Genomic DNA, 14,888 nt, shown 5'->3' with positions numbered 1-14,888 from the left:
TTCCTCTTTTCACTGGGGGTTATAGGGTGCAGAATTGGAAAAGGTGATGCAAGAAAGCAGATGTTGCAGTGTTGAAGCTTTTCCTTTCCTTAACACAGCCCAGAGAAGATTTGGGACACATGTCTGCAGGGAGATAAGCCACAAGACGGGAGCCACGGTGCTGATATTGCTCTCTCTACCTTCTCCATGGCAAAGCAACAGTTCAGAGATCCTTCCTTCTTTGTAACCATTAAGGAGAGCCCATCTCTGAGAACTGAAAAAGACAGACATGAAAGTGATGCCAGATGCACATCAGAGCTCCATGCTTCCTTCTTGGTTCTGCTTTCATAGAGTCATAGAATCAACCAGGTTGGAAGAGATCTCCAAGCTCATCCAGTCCAACCTAGCACCCAGCCCTGCCCAACCAACCAGACCATGGCACTAGGTGCCCCAGCCAGGCTTGGCTTCAGCACCTCCAGGCACAGCCACTCCACCACCTCCCTGGGCAGCCCATTCCAATGCCAATCACTCTGACAACAACTTCCTCCTAACATCCAGCCTAGACCTCCTCTGGCACAACTTGAGACTGTGTCTCCTCGTTCTGTTGCTGGGTGCCAGCAATGAGCTCTGCCCTGAGCCTCCTCTGCTGCAGGCTGCACACCCCCAGCCCCCTCAGCCTCTCCTCACAGGGCTCTGCTCCAGGCCCCTCCCGAGCCTTGCTGCCCTTCTCTGGGCACCTTCCAGCACCTCAACATCTCTCTGCAATGGAGGAGCCCAGAAGTGGACACAGCACTCAAGGGGTGGCCTGAGCAGTGCTGAGCACAGGAGTGGTCCTGCTGGCCACACTGCTCCTGATCCAGGCCAGGATGCCATTGGCTCTCCTGCCCATCTGGGCACAGGTGGCCAGGCAGGCCACACAGAAGCCAGGCAGGCATATATTCCTTTACATGAGGATGCAGTAAATATACCTAGGCAGATTGGACCTTTGCCTAGGTTGAAAAAAGCAGGTACTGTAGAGAAATGCTGTGTTGATGGAGGTTCTCCTGGGAGCCAGATTTCATGACTCTGCGTGCTATGCGACCCCCAAGCACTTGGAAATGTTTCAGGGTTTTTGGTTAACTGAAGGTCCACCCAGAATCATTTCAGCTGGAAAGGACCTTTCCATGGGAGGAGAGAGCCAAAGCTCACATCCTTCCCATGCCTCTGCACTCGACACACGTAGGCAGCTGGGCAGACACTGCACTGCTCTGTGGCAGGTCCACTCTCAACTATTTTTTTGTCCTGTCTTGCACAAGTGCATTGCTATTGGCAACAGCAGTGAAGGCCTTGGCTAGAGAGCAAAACATGTCCAGGCAAACAGTGTGCTCCACAAAAACTGCAGAGTGGCACCGGCAGGCTCGGTAGGAGAGCATGTTTCATCTGCAAGAGTACCTGTGTCATGTTTGCTGCACCCCAGCACCTCTGCCTAAAGTCAGAAACTCCCACTGGTGGCAAACTGGGCTGTGACATGAGCCACAGAGCCTTAAACATGGACAGTCAGGTTGGAAGGCACCACAAGGATCAGACAGTTCCAACCCCCTGCCATGCCCAGGGACACCCTACCCTAGAGCAGGCTGCACACAGCCTCAGCCAGCCTGGCCTCAAACACCTCCAGCCAGGGGGCCTCAACCACCTCCCTGGGCAACCCACTCCAGCCTCTCACCACTCTCCTGCTCAACAACTTCCTCCTCACAGCCACTCTCACTCTCCCCACCTCCAGCTTTGCTCCATTCCCCCCAGTCCCAGCACTCCCTGACAGCCTCAAAAGTCTGTCCCCATAGCAGGGCTGCTGCAGCCCACTGCCCCCCTGCCCTCCTGCTCTGAAGGTGCTCTCTGGCAGCGTGGCACAGCCAGGGTCACACTCCAGTGCTCCCCAGCCACCGCGCTCGGCTGCCAGCTCCGCTGCTACAGGCGCTGCCTGGCCGGGGCTGCAGTGTGACTTGGGGAGGCTCCATGCCTCATTTAGCTCTGCTAATGGCCTAATTGGCTTGGAAAAATGCAGGAGCAGGAGCGTGATGAAAACAACAACTAAAAAAAACAAGCCCAAACCCCAGACCAGCTCTGTTGTGCATATATAAGCAACCAGGGAGAAAAAAAGAGCCAACACCACAACAAGAAACAACAACCAGCACAAAGAAAGCAAACAAACAAAACCCCAAACCAAACTCACAACTCCTACCTTGACTAAGGATCTATGCATGGATCTGTGGACATGATGCCAAGTGACTGTGCTGTTGTCAGGATTATCACAGCAAGTGAATGAATGCCAGAATTGGCCCAGACTTGGTAGTGTTCTCCATGGGATTCAGGTTCCCATCCACTGGGCTTCCACATGGTTCTCAGTAGCAGCAGAGTTAGAATCATAGAATCACAGAATCAGTCAGGGCTGGAAGGGACCACAAGGATCAGCCACTTCCAACCCCCTGGAGAGGTGGTTCTGCCCCTGTGCTCAGCACAGCTCAGGCCACACCTTGAGTGCTGTGTCCAGTTCTGGGCTCCTCCATTGCAGAGAGATGTTGCAGTACTGGAAGGTGTCCACAGGAGGGCAAACAAAGCTGGTGAGGGGCCTGGAGCAGAGCCCTGTGAGGAGAGGCTGAGGGAGCTGGGGGTGTGCAGCCTGCAGCAGAGGAGGCTCAGGGCAGAGCTCAGTGCTGCCTGCAGCTGCCTGAAAGGAGGCTGTAGCCAGGTGGGGTTGGGCTCTGCTGCCAGGCACCCAGCAACAGAACAAGGGGACAGAGTCTCCAGGTGAGGTCTGGGCTGGATGTTAGGAGGAAGTTGTTGTCAGAGAGAGTGATTGGCATTGGAATGGGCTGCCCAGGGAGGTGGTGGAGTCTCTGTCCCTATGGGTGTTGAAGCCAAGCCTGGCTGAGGCACTTAGTGCCTTGGTCTGGTTGACTGGGCAGGGCTGGGTTGGACTGGCTGAGCTTGGAGGTCTCTTCCAACCTGGCTGATTCTATGAGTCTATGAAAAAAGTACTTGTAGGAGGGAAGAAAGGGGAAAGTCAAAGCTAATAAAGGAGAGAAGTTACTAAAGCCAGAGAAGCACTACCAGTTAAGAAAGGTGAAGAATGAAAGAGGTATTGTTACAACTATTAGCATGCTTGAGCCTGGCTCTCAGCCCACGGCTAGGGGTGGGGGAGCAAACTGTGAGTGGCAAAGGAAAGAGGCGGAAATGTCCAATAAACATTTTGTCCTTCGTCCATTGTTTTGCCCTTGGAGTGGAGCTGGAGAATGTATCATCCCAGACTACGTCAGCACAACAAAATTCACTGTAGGTAATAAAAGGAGATGTGAGATGAGAGCTGCTAAAATTAAATGTTTTTGAATCAACAGGCCTGGAGCCTTACATAAACTCAAAGAGGAGTTCTCCGAACCATTAGTGTTGATACTGAACAACTCATGGAAAAATGGGACAATTCCAAAGGCTCAGAGAACTGCAGGTGTGTCTGGGCATTAACCAGCTGCTACAGAAGGAAGGCCCAGGAAATCACAGGTGCCATATCCCAGTATCAATTAGGTCACTGCAAAAAAGCAAGTCAGCATTCTTCCTAAAGATCAGCAGTGAGAAAATACAGTGTGAGCCATCTGACCCAGAAACTGCACTGTTCACTTAGAAACACACACTAGAATCACAGAATCAGTCAGGGCTGGAAGGGACCACAAGGAGCAGCCAGTTCCAACCCCCTGCCATGCCCAGGGACACCCTACCCTAGAGCAGACTGCACACAGCCTCAGCCAGCCTGGCCTCAAACACCTCCAGCCATGGGGCCTCAAACACCTCCCTGGGCAACCCACTCCAGCCTCTCACCACTCTCCTGCTCAACAACTTCCTCCTCACAGCCACTCTCACTCTCCTCACCTCCAGCTTTGCTCCATTCCCCCCACTCCTGCCACTCCCTCACAGCCTCAAAAGTCCCTCCCCATCTTTTTTGTAGCCCCCTTCAGATCCTGGCAGGCCACAAGAAGGTCACCTGGGAGCCTCCTCTGCTCCAGCCTGCACAGCCTCAACTCTTTCAGTCTGTGCTCACAGCAGAGCTGCTGCAGCCTCTGAGCATCCTCCTGGCCCTGCTCTGGACACACTCCAGCATCTCCACAGCCCTCTTGCAATGGGGGCTCCAGAGCTGGCTGCAGTACTGCAGGTGGGGTCTCAGCAGAGCGCAGCAGAGGGGAAAAATGTGGGCTGAGGAGTGCTGAGTACAGGGGCATGAGCACATCCCTCCTCCTGCTGCTCACCCCATTTCTGGCACAGGCCAGGATGCTGTTGGCCTTCTTGGCCAGCTGGGCACACTGCTGGCTCAGGTTCAGCCGGCTGGACATCAACACCCCCAGGTCTTTTTCTGCCCGGCTGCTCTCCAGGCACTCCTCCTCCAGCCTGTAGGGCTGCTGGGGGTTGTTGTGGCCAAAGTGCATGGCCTGGCACTTGGCCTTGTTAAACCTCATGCAATTGGCCTCAGCCCATGGCTGCAGCCTGTCCCAATCTCTCTGCAATGTCGAAATATACCAAATTCCACCTCCCCCCGGGGACCAGTGCTTTGCTTCTGTATTGTATTCAACATACTCATCTTCTGTATTGTACTCAACATACTCATCTTTCTGGTAGCTCTGCATTGAGATGAACTCTATAACCAAATCTCATGTTTCAAGGCTTCTGTTGACAGCCTGCAGGAGGGAGAGGGCAATTCTTCTTTTTTTTTGGTCCCAATTTACCCACACTCTCTAGGATGCTCGAGGGAAGACAAAGCTTCACTGATTGGCAGCAGCTAGGCTGCAACCCTGGAAAAAGTTGCACCAGTGTCCTGCTAGGACACAAAGGATCTTTTTTTTCTGAAGTGCTTGTGTTGGTCTATCTTGCTCACACGCTGAGGGTCAAATTTAAAGTCAGATATGGAATTAGGAAGGAATTTTCCATCTCACAAAGACTGGCGAGAATCCCAAGCGCAACAAACTCGCTGCCTTCTCAGCTCCCTAGACATGCACAGGGAGATGCAAATGACAAACCCAAACCCAGAGACTTAACAGACTTCAACAATCTAGGAAAAAACCAAACCCAGAACCAAAACATATTTCTTCAGGGTATGCAACCACTGCATGACTTGAAGAGGATTGTTCCTCCTCAGTCAGCGTGGGCCCAACGATGCACAGTATGTGGGGAATGGAAGGGTGACAGCGGTGCTGCATGTCTCACCACAGATGCACTGCAAGACCCCTGGGGAGGAGCTGCAAGCATGTTTACAGTGTGCTACAGAGGTGTCACTGCACAGAGTGAGAACAGTGTAAGACTGGATTCTGATGCAGATTAACTAAACTTTGGTGCTTGAGGAATGAAGTCGCTCAGCAGAGCTACTACCTTTCAGTTGGTTAGGCAGTCATAGAACTAAAGAATCACTTCAGTCGGAAAAGACCAAGCCCAGCCCTCATTTGACTCCACCAAAGCAGGTGTTAACCCATGTGCCTTAGCACCACACTCTGTGTCTTTTAAAACACCTTCAGGGATGGGGAGTCATGCAACCATAGAATCAGGCAGGGCTGGAAGGGACCACAAGGAGCAGCCAGTTCCAACCCCCTGCCATGCCCAGGGACACCCTACCCTAGAGCAGGCTGCACACAGCCTCAGCCAGCCTGGCCTCAAACACCTCCAGCCAGGGGGCCTCAACCACCTCCCTGGGCAACCCACTCCAGCCTCTCACCACTCTCCTGCTCAACAACTTCCTCCTCACAGCCACTCTCACTCTCCCCACCTCCAGCTTTGCTCCATTCCCCCCACTCCTGCCACTCCCTCACAGCCTCAAAAATCCCTCCCCATATTTTTTGTAGCCCTCTTCAGATGCTGGAAGGCCACAAGAAGGTCACCTGGGAGCCTCCTCTGCTCCAGCCTGCACAGCCCCAACAGTCCTCTTATAGTACCTAAAAAACCAACCAGAAAAGCATCTAAAAAAGTAGTCACTACTTATAACTGCCACAACTACTTTTGGTGCTGACATATCAATTTCCTGACAAAGGAGCATTTCCTGTAGTGTCAGCACTGCAGAAGTTGAAGTCTAGGTCACATGTATGCTTGTCTTCAGCACAAACAAAAAGCCTTGATCAGTTCCAGCTCCAGAGCTCTTTTCCTGTGGGTGCTACTGTAGTGAAGCAGAACAAGGCTGGCTCGATGCTCAGATAGCAGCCAAACCTGCAGCGTTAGCAGTGTGTGCGACACTTTGTTTTGACTTAGGAACCCAACACAGCAAAGCCAAAGCCCCAGAGGAGGATAAATAGAGATGAACAAGAGGGTCACTCCACTGAGAGCTCACTTTCATGAAAACTACTGACGCTCCGAAGGGGAAGCGCAAACACTGCGCTTGAAAAACTCCTTCTCCTCTCCTGTTTCCTCCTCTTTTTGATTGCACAGATTCAATACTCAAGGATGTATCATTGCTAGGCCACAGCCTACCAGATTTGTAGCCAGCTAAAAGAGTCAATGTAACACAAACTGAAAGAGCAGAATCTTCAAAGTTATCTATTGATGGAAAAAAGATCCTCAGAATCACAGAATCAGCCAGGTTGGAAGAGAGCTCCAAGCTCAGCCAGCCCAACCTAGCACCCAGCCCTGCCCAATCAACCAGATCATGGCACTAAGTGCCCCAGCCAGGCTTTTCATAGAATCAAGCAGGTTGGAAGAGAGCTCCAAGCTCAGCCAACTCAACCTAGCACCCAGCCCTGTCCAATCAACCAGACCATGACACCAAGTGCCTCATCCAGGCTTCGCTGCGGCTGGGAAAGACCTTTAAGATCGTCGAGTCCAACGTAACCCAGCTACCATGAGCACTCCACTACAGCCTGAAGTGCCACATCCTACAGGCTTCCCAAACACCATCCCTGGATGGCAACTCCACCACCTCCCTGTGCAGCCTGTTCCAACTCTTCACCACTCTCTCAGAAAAGCATTTTCTCCTAGTGTCCAATCCAACCTCCCCTGGCACAACTTAAGCCAAATTCCTCTTGTCCTATAGTTAGTGGAGATGCTGGGGAATGAACCTGGGGCCTCAAGCCTTTACTTGAGCCAACCTGGGATTCTGTGAACTGGAAATCTCTATGAAAATACCAGGCAGGTAGTGAAAAAGTACCACAAGAACCAAGGCAACAAACACTTAGGAAGTGACTGCAAGCAGTAAATTTCAATCAAATAGTTCATTGCTTATTTTGTGCTGTTGTGTCTGATAACACTGCTAAAGAGCCTTGTGAAGGACTCAGCATCTTTACCTTTGCAGATGATAAAATGTCAAGGCAGACTGCTTCTAAACCCTCAGAAGAAAACCCATTTGTCTCTCTTATTCTTTGGAAAGCTAAAGGAATCATTTCCAACGAAACAGAGCACCCTTCTATTGGTCTTTCTGCAAGGCATCAACAGGAGCCAGCAGTGTGCACTTGCAGCCCAGAAAGCCAAGCAGAGCCTGGGCTGCAGCAGCAGCAGTGTGGCCAGCAGGGCCAGGGAGGGGATTCTCCCCTTCTGCTGTGCTCTGCTGAGACCCCACCTGGAGTACTGCAGCCAGCTCTGGAGCCCCCATTGCAAGAGGGCTGTGGAGATGCTGGAGTGTGTCCAGAGCAGGGCCAGGAGGATGCTCAGAGGCTGCAGCAGCTCTGCTGTGAGCACAGACTGAAAGAGTTGAGGCTGTGCAGGCTGGAGCAGAGGAGGCTCCCAGGTGACCTTCTTGTGGCCTGCCAGCATCTGAAGGGGGCTACAAAAAAGCTGGGGAGGGACTTTTGAGGCTGTGAGGGAGTGGCAGGAGTGGGGGGAATGGAGCAAAGCTGGAGGTGGGGAGAGTGAGAGTGGCTGTGAGGAGGAAGTTGTTGAGCAGGAGAGTGGGGAGAGGCTGGAGTGGGTTGCCCAGGGAGGTGGTTGAGGCCCCCTGGCTGGAGGTGTTTGAGGCCAGGCTGGCTGAGGCTGTGTGCAGCCTGCTCTAGGGTAGGGTGTCCCTGGGCATGGCAGGGGGTTGGAACTGGCTGCTCCTTGTGGTCCCTTCCAGCCCTGACTGATTCTGTGATTCTAGTGTGTGTTTCTAAGTGAACAGTGCAGTTTCTGGGTCAGATGGCTCACACTGTATTTTCTCACTGCTGATCTTTAGGAAGAATGCTGACTTGCTTTTTTGCAGTGACCTAATTGATACTGGGATATGGCACCTGTGATTTCCTGGGCCTTCCTTCTGTAGCAGCTGGTTAATGCCCAGACACACCTGCAGTTCTCTGAGCCTTTGGAATTGTCCCATTCTAGAGCAGGGCAGCCTGCTCTAGAGTGCCCATGGCAGGGGGGCTGGAACTGGCTGATGCTTGTGTTCCCTTCCACCCCTCACTGATTCTATGATTCTAAGAGCCCCAGACTAACATTAGCATTTGTAAACTTCTTCTGAGCTCAACCCATTAGCAATGAAAATATTGCTATGAAAGCAGTCATGGGAGGCATCCAGTAAACAGCTACATCAGGAGGATGTCAAGAACTCACTGGATATGCTTTACTTCTTGCTAGCTTCATTTCTTGCTTAGTCACCTACCTCTTCTGCAGTGTTACATGCAGTGAAAGAAAACTCTACTTCCCCAGCCAGTAAATAGATAACAAAAGCTTTAACTCCTTCCGTGTTTGATGGAGCATGTCGAGGCTGAGTCATTGTTTCTCAGAAAAACAAAAGAACAGACCAATGATAGTTACCATAATGGCATTGCATACTGCTTCCACAGCTTCCCTCCAGGGATCCAAGGCCACCTAACCAACAGCAAACTGAGCCTTGCCACAAACGCTTAGATTCATAGAATCAGGCAGGGCTGGAGGGGACCACAAGGAGCAGCCAGTTCCAACCCCCTGCCATGCCCAGGGACACCCTACCCTAGAGCAGGCTGCACACAGCCTCAGCCAGCCTGGCCTCAAACACCTCCAGCCATGGGGCCTCAACCACCTCCCTGGGCAGCCCACTCCAGCCTCTCACCACTCTCCTGCTCAACAACTTCCTCCTCACAGCCACTCTCACTCTCCCCACCTCCAGCTTTGCTCCATTCCCCCCACTCCTGCCACTCCCTCACAGCCTCAAAAGTCCCTCCCCAGATTTTTTGGAGCCCCCTTCAGATGCTGGCAGGCCACCAGAAGGTCACCTGGGAGCCTCCTCTGCTCCAGCCTGCACAGCCTCAACTCTTTCAGTCTGTGCTCACAGCAGAGCTGCTGCAGCCTCTCAGCATCCTCCTGGCCCTGCTCTGGACACACTCCAGCATCTCCACAGCCCTCTTGCAATGGGGGCTCCAGAGCTGGATGCAGGACTGCAGGTGGGGTCTCAGCAGAGCACAGCAGAAGGGGAGAATCCCCTCCCTGGCCCTGCTGGCCACACTGCTGCTGCTGCAGCCTAGGCTCTGCTTGGCTTTCTGGGCTGCAAGTGCACACTGCTGGCTCCTGTTGAGCTTCTGCACTACTGTTTGCAAGAGCAGAGCACAACAAACAGCTAACAGTCATCTATCCAAATTGAAAAAAAAAGCTTGCATTATTTTCTCTGTAAATATTATTTCATTCCCCAAAAGTGAAATTGGAAAAAGTATACTATTTCATGCTAGCCTCTCTCCAACCACCCTGCTCTTTGAAGCCTCAAAGCATTGAGCCTATAAATTCAATTTCTGCATCTGCACTAATAGCTATGTCTGGAACATCAGTATCAAGGGAGTGTGTCTGTCTTCAGAGTTTAGAGGAAGTCAGCAAAGGGAGAGACAGAAAAGATTTCTATTATTGATTCTAGAGAGAGATTGTTGAAAGAAGAGTATCAGAAGAGCTTGTTACTGTCATTAGCAGCATTTCAGTAAGAGCATCAGTACAAAACAAAGGGATTCACACCTCTGTATAGCTTCCTGGCTACCTCTGTACAACTGCCAGGCACCCAGCAGCAGAACAAGGGGACACAGTCTCAAGCTGTGCATGGGGAGGCCTAGGCTGGATGTGAGGAGGAAGTTGTTGGCAGAGAGAGTGATTGGCATTGGAATGGGCTGCCCAGGGAGGTGGTGGAGTCACTGTGCCTGGAGGTGTTGAAGCCAAGCCTGGCTGGGGCACTTAGTGCCATGGTCTGGTTGGTTGGGCAGGGCTGGGTGCTAGGTTGGGCTGGATGGGCTTGGAGCTCTCTTCCAACCTGCTTGGTTCTATTCTATTCTACTCTATTTTCTGGGGGGAAAAAATGGAATCTTGTCTTCAAGGACATAAGGTTCCAAACCAGTATGGTTACACAGGTCCAGTGCAGGGCTTCAGAGGAGCATTTGTTTGAGCACTGTTTGACACATGCTCCAAGGGATCAGGGGTAGTTCAGCACTCCCTGTGCCAGTGTTTAATACAGAACTATAAATATGCATGTATGTACATGCAAAAACACAGATCTATTTCTATATATACCTCCTGCAAAACCTCCATTGTCCATGTGCATAAATATCTAAAGGAAGGAGCTCAGGAGGATAGGATTGGGCTCTTTTCAGTGCTGTTCAGTGATAGAACAATGGGCAATGACAGGAGGTTGCACCTAAAACTAGAGAAAATCTCTGCCTGTGAAGGTGGCAGAAGACAAGACCAGGCTGTCCAGAGAGGCTGTGGAGTCTGCTTCTCGGGAGACTTTCAAAACACACCTGTGCAACCTAACCCAGGTGACCATGCTCCAGCAGTGGGGTTCATAGAATCATAGAAACAGAATCAACCAGGCTGGAAGAGACCTCCAAGCTCATCCAGCCCAACCTAGCACCCAGCCCTGCCCAGTCAACCAGACCATGGCACTAAGTGCCCAAGCCAGGCTTGGCTTCAACACCTCCAGGCACAGTGACTCCACCACCTCCCTGGGCAGCCCATTCCAATGCCAATCACTCTCTCTGACAACAACTTCCTCCTGACATCCAGCCTAGACCTCCCCTGGCATAGCTTGAGACTGTGTCCCCTGCCCAGGTCCCTCTGCAGGGCTCTCCTACCCTCCAACAGCTCCACAGCTGCTCCTAGCTGGGTGTCATCTGCAAACTTAGTGACGCTGGCCTCAATCCCCTGCTCCAGATCACCACTGAAGATCCTTAGCAGGCCTGGGCTCAGCACAATGAGAATCACCTTTTGAAATTTCAGCTACCTGAGCACTGCATTCTTGTGTAGTCTTTATTTACATCACCACACAGTGCTCCTGGGACAGTAGCATCCCAGGCAGCACTTTAGGGTCATTTCATACGTATCAATGGAGAGTTTTGGAAGAGGCAGAGTACTTCTGAAGAGAAGGTCCAAGAGGATAGTGTAAGAAGGAGAGCTCCTTTAGCTATCTACAAGATCCTTTTGGTTTCTTCAGGCATTTAGGAAAGAATAAAGGCACAGTGAATAACAGGGGGGGTATGGTTTTCCATTTGATATAGTTGTGGATTTTGGTCAGACAGAGAACATTTGCATAGTTTTAGATATGATTGCTACTCTAAACCATTTGAGATGCACTCTGAACATGCAGTATGTTAAACAGATGTCAGGTCTGCAGTGAGTTTTGCAGACAAAACCATCATACAATCAGCAAATTATTCTGGTTGGAAAAGATCTTTGAGGTCATTGAATCCAACAAGTCTTGGTGAAGTTTGGTAGTAAACTGTGTCCCTCAGCACTGCACCTCTGACACTTCTAAACACCTCCAGGAATGAGGATTCAGTGACCACTCTGGGGAGCATATTCCAGGGCTTAGAACCCTCTCGGTGAAGAAATTCCTTCTAACAGGCAACCTACTCCTCCCCTGGTGCAATCTGAAGCCATTTCCTCTCAGCCTGCCACTTGTTACTGGGGAGAAGAGACCAACACCCATGTTGGCACTACCTCCTTTAAGGGAGCTGTACAGAATTAGAAGGTCTCTTCTCAGAGCATAGTTTAGACGTCTGACTGAAAAGGGGCAGTGAGCTGCAGTGAACAGTTACACCTCAGTAAACGTTGCTGTACAAGTCCTCCCAAGATTCTCCAAGCTGGTTTTGGTATAAGACCAGAGAAGATGAAAGAAAAATAGGTTTATCCAGTAACAAAGAGGGAAGCCAGACCCAGCCATGTATGCCACTGCCTGGGGTTCCAGCAGGCTGTTGATAAAGGAGGAGTGCTGGGAGATGGTGAATACCCCCAGGTAAAGGAACGCTGAGGAAGCTGGCTGGTACTGAGGAAAGAGCTACCTGAACTTGAGAAACAGCTCTATTTAAAAGCAGCACTCCCTGAGCATGGTGGATGAAACAAGTACAGAGGCAAACAGAGAGATGCCCTAGGTCACCACGTTCAGCCTCAATTTCTGTCAGCCCACAGTATGGAAAGGAAAAGATTAGAGCCTTGAGTTACCTAATCCCATTGCCAGCTGCATCACTGAAACTGTGTTCCCTTCATTAAGAAATATAGATCTCATAATCCCTTTCCCCATCAGGAAGTAACCTCCTGATCATCTAAAATACTTCATTTAGGAGGAAATGTGCATCATTAGGTACACACCAGCACTGCTGCCATGCTTAACTAAGAATTATGATTTCTTTCTCCTTCCCAGTCATTGTTCTTGGAGTGTTCCCTGAATAAGTTTTTGCAGTTGCTTTGCTTCTGAAGGGGGCATAATATTAGTGTAAGCATCAGAGTGATAAATTACCTGGCAACTACAGGGTGAAGTCAGAGACAAATTCTCAAAGCAAAGAAAAATTAAAAGCACAAATCCCAGTCACAAACAGCATGATTTAGAACCACAGAGTCATAGAACTGGGCAGGTTGGAAGAGACCTCCAAGCTCATCCAGCCCAACCCAGCACCCAGCCCTGGCCAATCAACCAGACCATGGCACTAAGTGCCCCAGCCAGGCTTGGCTTCAACACCTCCAGGCACAGTGACTCCACCACCTCCCTGGGCAGCCCATTCCAATGCCAATCACTCTCTCTGACAACAACTTCCTAACAACATCCAGCCTAGACCTGCCCTGACACAGCTTGAGGCTGTGTCCCCTTGTTCTGTTGCTGGGTGCCTGGCAGCAGAGCCCAACCCCACCTGGCTACAGCCTCCCTGCAGGCAGCTGCAGGCAGCAATGAGCTCTGCCCTGAGCCTCCTCTGCTGCAGGCTGCACACCCCCAGCTCCCTCAGCCTCTCCTCACAGGGCTCTGCTCCAGGCCCCTCACAGCTTTGTCGCCCTCCTGTGGACACCTTCCAGTACTGCAACATCTCTCTGCAATGGAGGAGCCCAGAGCTGGACACAGCACTCAAGGTGTGGCCTGAGCAGTGCTGAGCACAGGGGCAGAAGAACCTCCCTTGTCCTGCTGCTCACACTGCTCCTGAGCCAGCCCAGGATGCCATTGGCTCTGCTGCCCACCTGGGCACTGCTGCCTCAGCTTCAGCTGCTCTCTACCAGCACCCCCAGGTCCCTCTCTGCCTGGCTGCTCTCAGCCACTCTGTCCCAGCCTGTAGCACTGCTTGGGGTTATTGTGGCCAAAGTGTAGAACCTTGCACTTGGCCTTGTTCAGTCTCATCCCAGATTAGGCTTTAAAATGTTTTAAATGGTCATCAGAATCTCCCCATTTCCATCATGGAGCCTGCATATCAGATTATTTTCAAACTTGAATGTAAGCTGCCACCTAGACCCATGTTTAGATCAGGAACATGAAGTGTAAAATGAATCTAATTACCCAACAATAGAAATCTGAACCTGAAAATTGCAGCTGTATTTTGGTACTACTTTCATATTGCTTGGTAGAAAATGGGAACCAATTATGCTGTAATTAGACATTTTAAAAAGCTCTTTCAGAACCTTGGATGAAAGACAATATCTGAATGCCAATTTGGTGTCAACTGTTTTCACTGTCTGGAGTTGTATACTTAAATCCTGGGCCAATAAAGCCATTTCTGAAACGGCTGTTGTGATGTGCTCTGACTTACTTTCAAACAGAGCCATGGAAGTAGGGCTGCATCCAGAAAGCCAGCAGTGTGCACCGGAGAGCAGCCCTGAGGAGAGGGACTTTGGGATGCTGCTGGAGGAGAAGCTCAATAGGAGCCAGCAGTGTGCACTTGCAGCCCAGAAAGCCAAGCAGAGCCTGGGCTGCAGCAGGAGCAGTGTGGCCAGCAGGGCCAGGGAGGGGATTCTCCCCCTCTGCTGTGCTCTGCTGAGACCTCACCTGCAGTACTGCAGCCAGCTCTGGAGCCCCCATTGCAAGAGGGCTGTGGAGATGCTGGAGTGTGTCCAGAGCAGGGCCAGGAGGATGCTGAGAGGCTGCAGCAGCTCTGCTGTGAGCACAGACTGAAAGAGTTGGGGCTGTGCAGGCTGGAGCAGAGGAGGCTCCCAGGTGACCTTCTTGTGGCCTGCCAGCATCTGAAGGGGGCTACAAAAACCTGGGGAGGGACTTTTGAGGCTGTGAGGGAGTGCCAGGAGTTGGGGGAGTGGAGCAAAGCTGGAGGTGAGGAGAGTGAGAGTGGCTGTGAGGAGGAAGTTGTTGAGCAGGAGAGTGGTGAGAGGCTGGAGTGGGCTGCCCAGGGAGGTGTTTGAGGCCCCATGGCTGGAGGTGTTTGAGGCCAGGCTGGCTGAGGCTGTGTGCAGCCTGCTCTAGGGTAGGGTGTCCCTGGCCATGGCAGGGGGTTAGAACTGGCTGCTCCTTGTGGTCCCTTCCAACCCTGACTGATCCTATGACCACTAGCTCATTTGCCAGGAGCTGTCACCAATCTAAAGGTTCTAAAACACATCCTGACATGTAGGTCCCAGCAGCAACAGTCCCCATCCAGAATCCTGAAATTTAAGTCCTATGCCTCTGTGTCACTGAAGGGCAGTAACTCTGTACAAATAACACCAAACCATGGCATCTTGTGCCTGGCAAAGGCCACTGAGGCCAACTATTACCTAACTGATCCAAGTCTGGTGCAAACCCATGTCCCTCC

The 14,888-nt window shown here is 51.4% G+C and overlaps 1 protein-coding gene across 1 annotated transcript in view; it reads right to left on the bottom strand.

Annotated features, from left to right (window-relative positions):
* Nucleotides 1–9: 9 nt before the first annotated feature.
* Nucleotides 10–14,888, bottom strand: part of CD86 (CD86 molecule) — a 65,304-nt gene continuing 50,425 nt past the window's right edge. The window contains exon 7 of the mRNA XM_064142986.1: nt 10–253. Within this exon, the coding sequence (XP_063999056.1) occupies nt 10–253 (244 nt within the window). The remainder of the gene's footprint in view (nt 254–14,888) is intronic.

The sequence above is a fragment of the Pogoniulus pusillus genome, chromosome 5 (assembly GCF_015220805.1).
Source record: "Pogoniulus pusillus isolate bPogPus1 chromosome 5, bPogPus1.pri, whole genome shotgun sequence".
NCBI classification, from domain to species: domain Eukaryota; kingdom Metazoa; phylum Chordata; class Aves; order Piciformes; family Lybiidae; genus Pogoniulus; species Pogoniulus pusillus.
The sequence above is the reverse complement of the archived record's forward strand: the minus strand, read 5'-3'. Positions and strand labels throughout refer to the sequence as shown.